The sequence below is a fragment of the Protopterus annectens genome, chromosome 5.part0 (genome assembly GCF_019279795.1).
Source record: "Protopterus annectens isolate FY-2018-M chromosome 5.part0, PAN1.0, whole genome shotgun sequence".
Lineage (NCBI taxonomy): Eukaryota > Metazoa > Chordata > Ceratodontiformes > Protopteridae > Protopterus > Protopterus annectens.
The window spans coordinates 1,085,585,846-1,085,601,882 of NC_056735.1; the positions used below are offsets into that span (position 1 = coordinate 1,085,585,846).

General features: G+C 37.8%; 1 protein-coding gene across 1 annotated transcript in view; it reads right to left on the reverse strand.

Moving 5' to 3' along the window:
* The window catches only part of LOC122801535 (interleukin-1 receptor type 2-like), a 311,639-nt gene that overhangs the window by 241,327 nt on the left and 54,275 nt on the right, over positions 1-16,037 (reverse strand). The window contains exon 3 of the mRNA XM_044070956.1: positions 11,949-12,204. Coding sequence (XP_043926891.1) covers positions 11,949-12,204 — 256 coding nt within the window. The remainder of the gene's footprint in view (positions 1-11,948; positions 12,205-16,037) is intronic.

The window sequence follows — 16,037 nt, forward strand, 5'->3', positions numbered from 1 at the left end:
CACAGGATCATATTGTGTAGCTTTGCACATACTGTGAACATGTGTGCACATGTGGCTGGAGGGCACCACCAGCTACATTGAGGCAGCAGAACCATGACCTGAGCAGCCCAAACACACACTCTGTGATGTTCTGAGTTTGTGCGTGTGCCTCATTATGGCATTCCTCTGTAGGTGTCTGTGCATTTATGACAGGTGTCATCATCCACAGTTCCAGTACGTAGCCAGCATCCTCCTGTAGATGGCTGCATGGGATGTCCCCGCTGGAAAACATCTGGTACAGCTGCGAGGCATGCCAGATGTGGGAGTTGTGATAGCTGCCAGGGCTGCCAGCACACCTTCTCATGATAATGCCCTAGGCATTCCACACGACCTGTCAGTTGATGGAGTGATACCCCTTGTGATTGACATGGACGCTACCCTCTTCACTAGGTGGTGCTTTGGTGTGCATATGAGTGCAGTCTATGGCACCCAATACCTCAGGGTAGTGTGCTACATAGTGGAAGAGATGCATATTGTTGACCCTCTCTTCAGGGATGAGGAATAAATAAATGTGCTCACTGGCATGTGCTTGCATGGCATTCAGAAACTGGTGGAGTACCCTGGGTGCAGATGCCTGTGAGATCCCCATTATGTCCCCAGTTGGTCTTTTAAAAGTACCTGTAGCTAATATTCTAAGGGCTACACATACCTTTGTTTCCAATGACATGGGTTCCCCTCTGTTAGCTCTGAGTCTGAGTTGAGATCGGCAGAGCTCAGTGAGTTCTTGTAGTATGGCCCTGTCCACCTTGTAGCACTCTACAATCTCCAGCTCACATAGCCCCGGAAGGTCATCCTGGGCATGAACACTCTTCTCCTTCTCAGTCTGGGCCCATTTTCAGCATCAGCATCATCACTGACCTCAGCCTCAAGCACATACAGATGTAGCAGAGCAGCAGCAGCCCCTATCATTTTGTCAGTTAAAATTCCCAAGTGTGTACTCCAATGGTGCAGAGTATGTGGGGAAAATCAGATTGTAGGGTGTATGCATACTTTATAGTGGTGTGCTGCAGTTGCAGCCTGTGTGATTAACTCATTATGCTGCATTCCACCTGATAGGTATATCATTGGGGGTTTGAATGGGCCAGTGTTTGTTGAACAGGGCTTATCAGTCATTTCTACCTGATTGGCTTTCCCAGGCTATTTTTTTATTTTTTTTCTAATTCTTTCACTGCTAAGCACTGCTGCATGCTGAGCAAACCCACAGTGTTAGTATAAACAGTGCTCAGCACTTTTGACACTCCCCAACTAAGGGTATGCTCAACTTTTCTTAAACCAGCTAAAACATACATCACAGGGCTAAATGCAGCTCAGCAGCATCAGACACACACACACACACACACACACACACACACACACACACACACACACACACACACACACACACACAGACACCCTGCTTAGCTGTGCTTAGCTGAGTGCAAACAGGCGCTACTGAGTTCCAATCAGCTTTAACATAGTGTGACATACCCCCTTTTGATGTCAGCTACCTGTTATACTACTACCTACATGGTTCTAGCCCTACCATGGGTTGGATCTGCAGACACTGTAGTCCTTTTTGCTATTCAGTATCCCAAGCTCATTCACATACAGCTAATTGAGTATACCCTGGATACTTCACTACTCCAGGGCCTGCCTCCGTAGCAACCACTGATACCTGCCATTGTAATACTCTGCATACTGGGCACTATAATGCAATATATTTGCAAATATCTACTTTTCACTTTTTTACACTTTTCAAATTTTTTTCCATAACGGCATGTTTGTGCGTCACTGTGCGCCATGCTAAAGTAATATATGTATTAAAAATATATGATTTAATACATATTTTAAATAATATATGTATTAAAAATGTATTATTTTTTGATGATCTGCATTGCTTTCTGGACTCACTGGCCATAGTTTTGGCCATTTGCATGCCTACGGTACCATATCCAACCTTTTTTTAGGCTTTTATGGCCCCTATTTAAAATTTACAGTCCAGTACACAATTTCTATCTGCGTACATTTCTTACATCAACACGGCACCTACATGGGTGCCTTTCTGCTTATTGTATCACAAATCAACCTCATTTGCATGGTTTTCATCAGTTTATGAGGTGGTTTGTATTCTGCGAACACTTCTGTGTCTGCACACTTGTGCACACCCTTCCGCCCTGTTTCCTGGATCGCTCGGTGGCCATGTTCCGTGTTGGGGCCATAACACTATGCGTACATTTAGAATCACTCCATGTAGGCTTTATTGACTTCCATCCTGTATCTTCATTTATTGTCATTGCTTATTAAGTGTAATCCAATAACTTTTCTCCAAAAGTCCCCAGTTTTAGGAGAAATTAAGGAGGTAAAGCTAAAATGTGAGTCAAAATCAGGTGTGTCCCTGAAAATCAGTGACAGAGAAGTATGGATTTCACATCCATCAGAGAATGCACATTGTAGCAACTTTCTAATTTTATAGTAGTTCACATCTGTCCTTATTTTTAAGCCACTGTCCTAACTATGTTAGGCTTTATCCAGATTTCCTGAGGTAAGAGCTTGAGAGGTATGCATACCTTTTACTCTTACTTTCATGCATGTACACACTCTAACACTTTTCTATTCTTTTTTTTTTTTTTAGTTTTATTTTTTTAATTTTACACTCACTAAATAGCAAAAGCACTGATTGGTGAATGTAAAATAATGGTGGATGCTATCTAAGATCACACTACAGTGGGGAATAGGGCGAATTTAAAAAAGTTCCCTTTGCTTACTTTATGCATCACAGTACTTTCTGGCTGTTGGCCAACTATGGCCATTCAGTGAATTATTTTTCACTGTTAAGCATGTTAAGAATGTTAAACTTTCACTGTTTAACATTCAATTAGTAGCCATTCATTGTAATGTTTTTTCGATGTCCAACTAGATCCCTTTTATTTTAGATTGCATTAATGCATTGCAAGACTACCACTTATTTTATGCCTAAATAATCTGATATTTAATATGATTAAATTAATCTTACTACTCTTTCCTTTTGGAAAGTTAAAAGTATACACATATTGTAGTATGTAGGGTGGTTTAAGGCTAACAAGTAGTCACTGGAATCAGCTTTGTGACTTAGAAGTCACATCTACTGACAAATAAATGAAGGTCACAGCAAGAATGCAGTTCTCATGTTGAAGCTCACACGTGAGTTGTGCTGCCTGCTTTTCTATGTGTTTGTGGCACTGCCCTATGAATTAGAAGGAAACCATCAAAGATCACTGCTTGTTGCATTCTGGATTTGATTGTTTCACACTTCATACTAGTATTATTTAGTGTCAGTCTCCTTTATCTGTTTTTCTTGCTCCCTTGCTGTAAGAACCTGATCCATACAGCTGTCTTCCTTCTGTCTAGAGTTCCTGTATTTTGGTTCAGTAGGAATAATGTTAGGGTTTGCTTGAAGGTTATTTTGCCCATTAATATACCCCACCTTATTTTTCTTGTGTGCTGTATGTATCTTACTACCCTTTCAAATACTTTATCTTTTATAAGATGATCTTCTTCTGCAAATGACTTACCTTTAGGTTTACTTTTGTCTATAATTATACATTCCTGTTGCCTAAGAGTATTTCTGTAAAATTTCTGTCTCACAATGAGAGAAATGGGTTTAAAACTCTGACCAGGCACTTTTTATCTCTCTTAAACTATCTCGGTGAAATATTTCATTGCTTCATCTCTTTAACTGGTACATGTTCATAGGTAAATATTAAGCTAACTGGGCCATTTTAAGTCTTGACAATTTCCCTTTCAAAGGTGAGATTTAAACCCTGTACTTTGTGTTTGTGAAGTAAACACCTTAACCATTATGTGAACTCCCAACCCCCAAAAACATAAGAACAGTAAAGCAGAGATCAGATTAGAAACCAGCCATGCATGAAGAGACAGTTATCTTTGCACATACCCAAACAGCAACCACATTTTATGCCCTTTCTGAGACAATACCTTTAACTATTTGGATTAATACACTCTTAATGAATCTGAATGGCATTTGCTCCACTCTTGTTTTTCTGGGTCAGGCAAAGGCATATCTGTAGGCTTATTTACCTGTTTTTCCTCTACCCATACTGATATGGTGCTCTTTCCAAAGAACGTCTTTCTTCCTGTTGCCATTATCATATTGTATGTTAAATTGGGAGTGACAGCGATAGGTGAAATACCTTTCCAAACCAGTCTACATTTCTGTCTGAGTAATATTTATTTTTATTTATTTTTTATTTATTTTCAGTTTAATTACCGGGGAAGTCCACTGGGCCAAGAAGTGCCCATTTTCAGTGGAGGCCCGGGGAGAAAAGCTCCATGTGCAATACAGTACAATAAAGGTTACAAAATACAAAGAAGGTTACATAATGAATGAGATGAAATACAAGAGTAAGATTCATACATTCAAAAAAAATAGCAAGCATAATATACATCATGAGACAATTTAAAAAAGCAAAACACAATTTTTTTTTTGGTACTCTTAGGAAATTCACAGTATTTACAAGCTTGGAGTTTATTTAAAGTCAGCTAGTTCAGGCTCTTTAGAGAAATTAGAATAAGGTTAAGAGTAAAGTAGAGCAGGAGGATGGACAGTTTAGTGTGAAGAGTTATGTAGGGTGAAAGCAGGAGCATTTCCATTTGGAAGATAGGTGTAGGAAGAGTTGGTTTTTGAAGGATTCAGTGTTAGGTGTAGTCCTAAGAGAAGGAGGGAGAGAGTTCCATTTTTTACCTAGAGAGAAGGAGAGTAGAAGCTGGCTGGCAGGACATTTGAGTTTGTGAACGGAGATTAGGTTTTGGAGTTCAGATCTCAGAGATCTGTTTGGGATGTAAGGTGGAAGAATGTTCTTTAAGGCTGGGCATTTATCAGGGGAGAATATTAATTTGTGAGTGCAGGTTAGTTGGAGATAGTCTAGGTGGTTAGGGAGTTCTAACCAATTCAGAGATTGACGGCAGAGGCAGTGGTGAGTTGATGTTTTGGATTTAGTGGCAAATTTGGAGATCTTATTATAGCAAGCTTCAAGTTTAGAGGTGTTGGAAGTGGACAGATTGGTTAGTAGAGGGGCTCCATATAGAAGAGAAGGTAGGAGGTAGGTGATTGCCAGGGTGTGCCTAGAGAAGTTGGAAAGAAATTGATTGTTCCTATATAGCATACCTAGCTTTTGGTGGGTTTTCTTTATGTTATGTTGAATGTGAAGATCGAATTTGAGGTGTTCGTCTAAGGTAATGCCAAGGAGTTTTGCAGAGGGGACTACTTCTATAGCAGTGTTTGATTGGCTTAGGACATTGAAAGTGTTTTTGTCAAAGGAGGAAGCCTTGGAGGGGAGGAAAATTATTATTTTAGATTTATTGGAGTTGAGGGAAAGGTGGCTTTGGTGCATCCAGTTCTCTGTAGTGGAAAATGCTATTTGAGTTTTAGTCAGTAGTTCAGGAATGTTGGGGGCGGCACAGACCAAGGTAGAGTCATCAGCGTATTGGATGACTGAAGTGTCAGGGATGATGGTGTGAAGGTTATTTATAAAGATGTTGAAAAGCATGGGTCCGAGGATGGATCCTTGAGGAACGCCAGTGGGTGTAGGCAAGAAGGAAGAGGAGGAGTTCTTCCATTTGACAGCTTGAGATCTGTCAAATAGGTAGCTGGAGAACCAGGATATAGTGTTAGGGGAGAGATTAAAGTTGGCAAGATGAAGGAGAAGGTGTGTATGGGAGATGGTGTTGAAGGCTTTAGAAAGATCTAGCAGTACTGTGGATACAAAGAGTCCAGAGTCTTGAGCTAGATTGACAGTTTCTAGGAAGGATAGTAGGGCAGTTATGGTACTGTGGCCAGGACGGAAGCCGTGCTGGGTGGGAGTTAGAAGGTGATTCTGAATTAGGTAAGGCATAAGTTGGTGGTGGACACATTTTTCTAGGATTTTAGATATTGGTGAGAGGCGGGCAATGGGGCAAAAGTTAGAAATAGAGGTGTTTTTGCCTCCTTTGTGTGGAGGAACAATGTAGGCTGAACACATGGACACATACTGTTTCTACTACTTTGTTAGAAATAGTTTTCTTCTAACATACATACTAGCCTTTTATAAGTGTTACCATAGTGCCTGAGTCTAACAGTCCTTGCAGTTCTCTGCCACCAATTAAAACGTTGTACTTAATTAACTTGTTAATTCTGCAGTAACAGAATGCAGCCTCAACCACTCTGACATATCATTTATCACATTCCAGAAGCATAGCATCACTAGTAGCATGCTTTTCAGGGGGAACAATTTTCACAAGTGTAACAGCATTACTATCACTAGTATAAAATCTAGGTACATGAAGCTTTTTTCCACATTTGAGTATAGCTGCAGCTGGTACTTTCTGTTGTTAATAACATAGACAACTTAGCTTTATACAAACTTTCATGACACAACAATGTCTTCAGAGACTTTATGATCAGTTTGACATATTGTTTTTCTAAAAGAAACAGATAAAGACCTTTTGAGTTTGCAAGTTGCTAAACTTCTGTTATTTTATTTATAGTTTGTTGACTCTCTCGGTTAATAATATGATTTAAGTTACATAATTGTGGCCTTGCTGTTTTGCTATACGAAACTGTCCAGCTATGGCACTTTTGAGATTGTATCTTAGATAAGACTAACTATGGTAGGTAATGTTTTCTGACTTTATTATAATCCTGATAATCAGTCCCCTTCCTGCATATGAAGGTTCTCAATGGTTATCCAGTTAACTGGGCTGATAAGATACTGACCCAATGAGCTTAGTCATACTGTTCAAAGGAAGTAAGATATGTCTTGAGGTTGTCTTTCTAGGTAAGCTGGTATAACAGTGACACTCTGTACGGTAGCCACTGAAGTAGCTACACTGACCATTCCCTAAACTGCAGCTGTGTAGATCTACAGTAACTGTTCTGCCATGGTCATCTTGGCATACTGATTGACGCATAGGAGCACTCAAAATATCCCAGAACACACCACAAGATACTCTTTCTTTATATATTTATATAGATCGATAGACAGATAACTATCTCTGTCATTTCTGTTAAGAAAAATGCACTCATATCAATAAGAGTATTTAGCACCTCTAATTTTTCTCAGCCTTTCATGATCTCATTCCCATTTTTCTCCACTGGTCAGCCCTTATTTTCTATATATTTTTTCTGCAATATACCTAAAAAAATCTGTGTACTTCTTTTGGTGCCAGGTATGGTGCAAGGCTAAAGGAAGACTGATGTAAAAATATTATGTACATTCCCTTTCTAACTTTATACTAATACAGTTGGTCTGCAATGTGCGTTTCTCTTGGCCTAGGAATGTGTGGCCTTTTCATTTTTTGAATAAATAAGTTGATGCAAGTATCAGGAATGCCTCTGAAGTGGAATTTTCTGTGGGGTTTCAAGAGGGGATAAATTGCTTGCACATCACTAAGCCCCACAAGGGTAGAGATAGACAAAGCCAAGTCATACTGTATGATTAAATTATACTTCAAAGGAAGTAGTCCCTAGTCTGTACATGCATTGTTCCTGAGAAATTTGTAGGTGCCCATTATAAAGTAGAATGAATTGATTCTCTAATGTAGCCTGATGTAATGTAACTAGACATGTTTTCTGTGCAAAAATAAAATGATGCAATTTGATGATGCTATGTGAACAGAACTGTAATGTATATATTTGACACTGATCCTAGTTTTTAGTTTTGTCATAGCTTAGAAGAAGTTGGTGACATATCTGCAAAAAGGTCTGCCTGTATATTTTAGCTAGGATATCTAGTTATCTGTAGTTCAGAATTTTAGCATATCCAATTTATTTATTTGACTGATTTATTTGCCACCTGTGTGTGATTTTGAACCCCTACATATTTAATTTGTAGTTGCACTGTTTGCTTTATTATTTAAGTAAAGTTAATGCTTTTACTTTTAAGTTCTTGTGGTTGGCATTTATTATTATACATGTATGCATTGTTGTGTATCATCTGAAAGGAGTGATGATCATTGTAGGTTATTAAGGCTGACGTATCCACCTTCTGAAAGGATAGCTGTATTGGGCCTACTACCAGAGAAATTGTTAATGCTTATAATTGTATATTTGGCAAAAAAAGTAGATATATGGTATGCTTGGGTCTCAAACCCTATCTTGTGTGGTGATGTGCTACCATACCAGGAAGAAAGCTGTGGGAAAGTGGAAACTTCTGCCCAATTTCCCTGGGAATATTATGTATGCATGTTTGCAAAAAATAATAACCTGTATGAAAAGCAGTTATTGAGAAAAATGGGCAATGGAATACATCATGGATCATAAAGAGAGTAGTGAGGAAAAGGGCCTCGGAAAATGACCTCTGTGAAATCTGTTTGTGGATGATGGAAGTACATATGTAGGACAGCAGTGAATATCTCCTTTATGCTGTTGGGATGAGGTTTCCTTTTTCAGATTGAGTTAGACTCGTGCACTTTCTTTCTTTTATTTTAACCTGCTGTGTACCAGGGGTGTAACTTGAGAAACCACATTTCTGGTGTCAACTACAACCTTTTTTCACAATTGGCAGTCAGTGGTGGGATTCAAACTTAATTTGTGCCAACTATCCTTTATACTAATGGCAATTATCCCATCCATCCTTCACACATGCTATAGTTTTTGTCCTAGTAACTATCATATCACTATGTAGACACACTGGCCTTTTCTAGTTTTCCATTTTTGTATGCTCCTCAACTCTTGTTCTTAGTCTTGCTTCATCCCTGACGTACAGTCACACAGTTTGTTACTCCTTCATTTTGTTACTAGATCCTTAAGCAATCTCTGAACTTCTATCCTGGCTTGGAAAAACACACACTCCTAAAATCTCACACCATCTTCTTTGATATTATATTCTTAGCCTTTCACACTCCTAGTCAATACATTTAACATGGTTACAGAGATGTAAAGCCATATTTCTTTAAACTGGTTTAGAATAGTTGGAGAAAAATTCCCCAAAACATGTACCATACCAAACAGAACAAACCAAGGTTCAACATCCAAGTTTAATAAGGTAGAAGTGTAAAACAAACAGCAAAGCTTTCGAGACTATAGCTCTTTCTCAATGTATATGCACAGTAAATTAATTTTACTTCTTATATATATATATATATATATATATATATATATATATATATATATATATATATATATATATATATGTATATAAAATACTGAATAACGAATTTCAGTATCTCGAGACTGTATAGCCGAAAATCCACATAACCGAAAACCCACAACCGCGAAAATAAAAATCACGACCATACACATACACACAAACACACATACACCTATCTAACTACACTACAAGAAACAAAATAAAACACACAAACACAATATAACATATAAACACACCTACCCTATCTATAAGCAGGGCGGCAAGCCCCCTGCACCCCTCATGTGAGGGACTGTGCCCTCCACACCCTCACTACTTATATATACTAACTCCGAGGTCACACTAAACACACAAATACATACAACCCACCACTACACACACTCACACACACTAAAATCCCTATCCAATACCCTTACAAAAACACCACTTAACTGAATCCCCAGCTAAATCCACACACCACATGTCACAAACACAACAACACAACATCAGATTCGACATTTCTGCATTCGATATAGTGCAGTTTCACATAACTGCGCTTTTGGCTATACAGTCTCAAGATACTGAAATGCAATATTTCAGTATTTCGAGATTGTATAAAGAATCCATATGTATATATATATATATATATATATGTGTGTGTGTGTGTGTGTGTGTGTGTGTGTGTGTGTGTGTGTGTGTGTCACATGACATATAATTATAATAAAATTTAAATATAAACATTTTAAAATTTTAAAATTTCATGTGATAGTCCTAAACCTCATAAAACATGCATGAATAAATATATAAGAACTTATAAAATAAATGAAAATTGTGTATCCATATAAAAAACAAGAAAAACACATAAAAAGCACATGCTTTATAGATAGTTATGCCTAACTTTTAAAACAGGTCTTGTACTGTTAGTGCTAGTCAACCCTGGTTGATTATCTGCTCTGAAATAATTAATCCATCTGTATTCTGACTCCTGGTAATGATTGTGACTTGAGCAAAAATAAATTAGAGGCATTCTAGTTCCCCAAAAGAAAACCTGGCTTTTCATATAGGTTTAATGAAAAAACTTTAATATGGCACAAAAATTGTTTCAAAGTACTGTCTACAGGAATAATATTCACTAATTTGCTAATGGAAGTCTCACGTTTTAATACCAAGGGGTAAAATGTTCTTAGCTTTTAAAATCTAACAAATGGTCTGCCTCAGAGCTGCTAATAATTTCTATTACTGCCTGCATTCCTAAGATTAACTAAAGTAGTTTACCATTTCATTATACTGGATTGTATCAGACTATACTTAAGCAATAATTCACAACTGTGCATGGGTATATCAGGATTTACCCACATTTGGTATGGTTTGATCACAAGGGTGAAGCCCATGTGATAAAACAAAGCCAATGGCTGGTAAATCCTGATATACCCACACACAAACAGGAGTGAATTATTCCAATTATACAATGACATTATATAAGAAAAAAAGCTCACATTTCTTAAATAATGTCTTTGTATAAAGGTGCTGTAGTGTGCCTTCACATTCTTACATCAGTGCAGTACAGGAGAATCAACAGAGAGAAGAGAATGACTGTTGCTGTTTTTGGTTTTTTTTTTGTTACTGTTGAGATTTTATGAGGGACAGTAAAGAAATACAAGGAATATCAGGTACATTTCTGCTTCTTTAGTTTTGCAGAACATAGCTGATTGTTCTTGTATTTTGCTCTGTTTCCTAGGCACATGCCAGTGGAAAGTCTGCCCGCTCAATGGTACATCAGCAGCCGGAATTTCATCTGTTAGTATATGTTCAATTTCCAACTGGCATGCTTTTTGAGATGTCCAACCAGTGTGCTTGCTTTTGAATAAAAATGAGCCATTATTGTATAATGGGTTCTAGAAAAGTTGTCAGTTAGTACATCTACAGATAATAATGAAACATTTTGTTAGTCCAGTAACTATTATTCATAAGATATCAGTGCCAATTGTCATAGGGTGAACAGTTAATATATGTAGACAAAAAGTAAAAACACTGCTGTTGCTTAACAAATTCATTTGGTTATGAAGGTTAAGTACATCAGGGCCTGTAGTATTGGTCAGCTAATTAGTGGTCTTTTTATAACCACAACTGCGCAGGGTCACATTTGTACTTAGATGGTCTTACTTGGTTAACAAATTGATGGAAGAAACACTGCTTTCATGTGCTAATTCCCTGAACACTGGACGGTAATCCATTCTAAGAAGAGCTGGTGAACTTTGTTTTCTGTTAGATTGGTCTGATAAGGACTTGCTGAAGATAAAAGCACTCACCTTTATGTAGTTGGCTTCAATAAAAGAGTTTAATAAATTTCTGGTTACTTCCATTTTATTAATTTGAAGTTGTAATACAAGTTGTCAAAATGTGACTTTATAATAACAGCTGCTTTTAAAATTTCTAGTTAAATTAGTAAAAAAAAAAATCACAGATTGCTAGGTAGCTCTCATATTTTTTGCAGATGAAACAACACCTTAGCGTCCTCTACACAACACTCAAACCCTCACTAATTATTGTTTTGAAAGCATATCTTAGAATGGAGCTACATTATCCAGAGTTTAATATTTTAAAGTGCTTATTTAAGAAGTGAAGTGCATACTTAAGAATGCAGGTTTAAGTATCTGGAGTTTAATTATCTAAACAGCATCCCTTAAAATGCAGTGTTAGTATCCAGAGTTTAATAATTTAAAATGCACACCTTAGAATACAGTTTTAGTATCCAGAGTTTAATAATTGAAAATGCATACCTTAGAATGCAACCATAGTGTCAGGAGTTTAATATTTTTAAATGCATACCTTAGAATGCAGTTGTATCGTCCAGAATCTGTAAGTGCCACGGGGAAAAAATAAAGAGATTTTTCATTTGCCAATACTCGACTAGTTGTTTCTATTTTTGAAGAACCGTTCCAATGCCAAGTTAAGTTCATACTTAGCTTGGTAGCTGTGGAAAATTCAAGATTCAGATGACTGAAGGATGGGCACCTAAGCGCAGCTGCTTCTCCATGAAAAACATAATGATTTCGAAAGTGGACTATTTGTTCCTGACATGGTTCTACAAGAAATACACATTATATGCTTGTTACGTATACCTTTTAAATTCATACTAGTAAAATAAACTTGCTAAAAGTAGACTTTATGAATTCAAACATACCATATTGCCTTATGATCACCAATTATCAGATTTCTTACCAAACTGAGAACATAGTATAATGAACTCCATTAACAGAAACTACATTTGCCCAACCCTACCTTTGGTCAATACGCTAAATCTGAAACTGTAGGATTCCGAGATATGGGCTGCAGCTGTGTAGGCCTGCCACAGATAGGTTCAGTGTACAGAGTTGTAGAACAAGAGATTCAGGGACATCTGTAGTTGTAATGAGGAAGACCTCATTATTGTCTAATTTACGTCTCTTAATCTCCCTTTATTACCACCTGGCAGTAATTTCCTCCAGTGGCCCATGTATTGCATTGGCATAGGTGTTCTTCGCATACATTCAAACATGTTTACATACATACACATGCTTTCATAGACATTCCCACACTCACACAGATATCCACTCAGTGTCATAAACACACACTCACACGCACACACACACACACACACACACACACACACACACACACACACACACACACACACACACACAGAGTCCCTGATGCACTCACCCTTCACCCACATGCACACTAGAACATGCACTAACGCAGCATGTGTATATGGATGATAAAAGTAAGAGCCACCCAAGTAAAAAGTGACAGTACAATATGTGACAAACTACAGGTAATGAGCAAGAGGAAATCTGCACAAAAACATGGTTATTGGTCTGTAGAGGTTTGCCCCATGAGTGAGGTGATGGAAAAGATCTTTAAAATAGATCTGGGATGGTGGCTGGGAATAGAAGGGGAAAAAAGCTTGAATGAGACCAATCCATCGGGTTCAATAAGAGAATGAAAACATAGACAATAAGTGGATACAGTGTGTTAAGAAAGAAAGACAGTGGTATGCTTAGACAAGGGAATGGAAAACAAAGGAAATATTAGTTCAGAAGGCACAGGTACCACTGAAAGTGTGCAATAAGTATTTTAAAACAATGACCATTTTTGATTTTTTATGAGAGTAAAATTGGAGAGCAGGCAGTCAAACAGACTGCATATCAAAGTTCATATTCATGTTTTGCACAGATATGGGAATGCAGGTGATAATTATTGGAGGAGTTTTGGTAGTTGTGAAAGTCTCGGCAGACAGTAGCAATGTTCACTTATATTATTAGAGAAAGCATCTGGGCTGATACATCTTTAGGGCATAGTGATAATATTCCTGTCCTTTACAACGTGATTGCCAATCAAGTAGTTATGAGTAGTGAAAACAGAGATGAACTGCATGAGTTGAATGTTGCTTAGAGTATCAGAATAACATCACCTGTGTAAGAAAAGAAAATTTGTTTTTGATGATCACTAGAAAATTGCCTCATATAATTTTTCAAGAAAAGAAAAGGAAGCTGACACGGTATAGACTGATCTGATTATTAGCTGAGTATGATTTCCAAGGCAGTTTTTGTGATGACTAGGTTGGGAATAGCAGTATGTTTTTATGTTTTTTTTTTCTTACATGGAATGAAGATGTTGAAATATTTCTGAGTGAGGCATGGAAATGGTGTCCCAGACACCACAGGAGAGGCAGGTACAACACATCCATTCAGGTTTTCCTTACTTCCACATTCCACCTGACCAATCCCAACAGCTCTGGCCATTGACCAATTGGACCTATTTTCCCACAGGGGGCCCTGGCTCACACTAGTCTATGACAGGATTGTGATGTGTTATATGGCCCAAAGATTTGTTGAGACACTACAGCAAAGTGCAAGGCTTTTTCTGACTGGAAGTCTTGCTCCCACCACAGTTATAAGTCTTGTTAATAGAGTGCACAAAATTTCCCATCATGCATTGCACTGGTGGCTAGTCCAGTATAATAATAATAATAATTATTATTATTATTATTATTATTATTATTATTATTAACAGTAGATTTACACCTCTTGCTCACAGTGTTAGCATTTCTTTTCACACTCCCAGTGTGGTCAGTGACTGCTCAACAATGTTTTCAACACAAACCTAGTCAGACTAACCATTTGTATTTGCTCTTGTTCTCAGGACATAATAAGACCAGGCCTAATATGAAGTCCAGGGTGAGGTACAATACTTCCTTTTGCTTCTCTTGCTGACATGGGGTTCACAATGGTTTACTAATGAAAACAATCATAAGAAATAACTGTGTTGTCAGTTTCAGAGAACATGAAAAAAATGTGCAAGTAAAATGGTTGATCTGTAATAGAGATGAGTTTTGAGAGGAAAGTGTACTACAAAAAGCTGTTGGGGTTTTGCATGTTTTTCTCACAGCTATGTGAGTTTTCTTAAGGCATTCTGACTTCCTTCCACTTGCCAAAACATGATCATTAGTAACTATTCTAAATTATTCCTGCAGGCAATCCTTTCTGTTGCATGGAAACGATCTGCATGTATTAGTGCACTTATCAAGTTTAACAAATAATTAAAAATAAACTTTCAGAAAGAGTTATCAGTAGGATGTTGCTGAGTTATCAGTAGGATGCTGTTGAGTTATCAATAGGATGCTGCTGAGTTATAAGGATGCTGCTGAGTTATAAGTAGGATGCTGTTGAGTTATCAGTAGGATGTTGCTGAGTTATCAGTAGGATGTTGCTGAGTTATAAGTAGGATGTTGCTGAGTTATCAGTAGGATGTTGCTGAGGTATAAGTAGGATGTTGCTGAGTTATCAGTAGGATGTTGCTGAGTTATCAGTAGGATGCTGTTGAGTTATCAGTAGGATGTTGCTGAGTTATCAGTAGGAGGCTGTTATCAGTAGAAAGTTGGTGAGTTATCAGCAGGATGCTGTTGAGTTATCAGTAGGATGTTGCTGAATTATCAGTAGGATGTTGTTGAGTTATCAGTAGGATATTGCTGAGTTATCAGTAGGATACTGTTGAGTTATCAGTAGGATGTTGCTGTGTTATCAGTAGGATGTTGTTGAGTTATCAGTAGGTTGTTGCTGAGTTATCAGTAGGATGCTGTTGAGTTATCAGTAGGATGCTGTTGAGTTATCAGTAGGATATTTCTGAGTTATCAGTAGGATGCTGTTGAGTTATCAGTAGGATGCTGTTACCAGTAGAAAGTTGGTGAGTTATCAGCAGCATGCTGTTGAGTTATCAGTAGGATGCTGTTGAGTTATCAGTAGGATGTTGCTGAGTTATCAGTAGGATGCTGTTGAGTTATCAGTAGGATGTTGCTGAGTTATCAGTAGGATGCTGCTGAGTTATCAGTAGGATATTGCTGAGTTATCAGTAGGATGCTGTTGAGTTATCAGTAGGATGCTGTTGAGTTATCAGTAGGATGTTGCTGAGTTATCAGTAGGATGTTGCTGAGTTATCAGTAGGATGCTGTTGAGTTATCAGTAGGATGTTGCTGAGTTATCAGTAGGATGCTGCTGAGTTATCAGTATTTTATTGCTGAGTTATCAGTAGGATGCTGTTGAGTTATCAGTAGGATGTTGCTGTGTTATCAGTAGGATGCTGTTGAGTTATCAGTAGGATGTTGCTGAGTTATCAGTAGGATGCTGCTGAGTTATCAGTAGGATGCTGTTGATATCAGTAGGATATTGCTGAGTTATCAGTAGGATGCTGTTGAGCTATCAGTAGGATGTTGCTGAGTTATCAGTAGGATGCTGTTGAGTTATCAGTAGGATGTTGCTGAGTTATCAGTAGGATGTTGCTGAGTTATCAGTAGGATGCTGTTGAGTTATCAGTAGGATGTTGCTGAGTTATCAGTAGGATGCTGCTGAGTTATCAGTATTTTATTGCTGAGTTATCAGT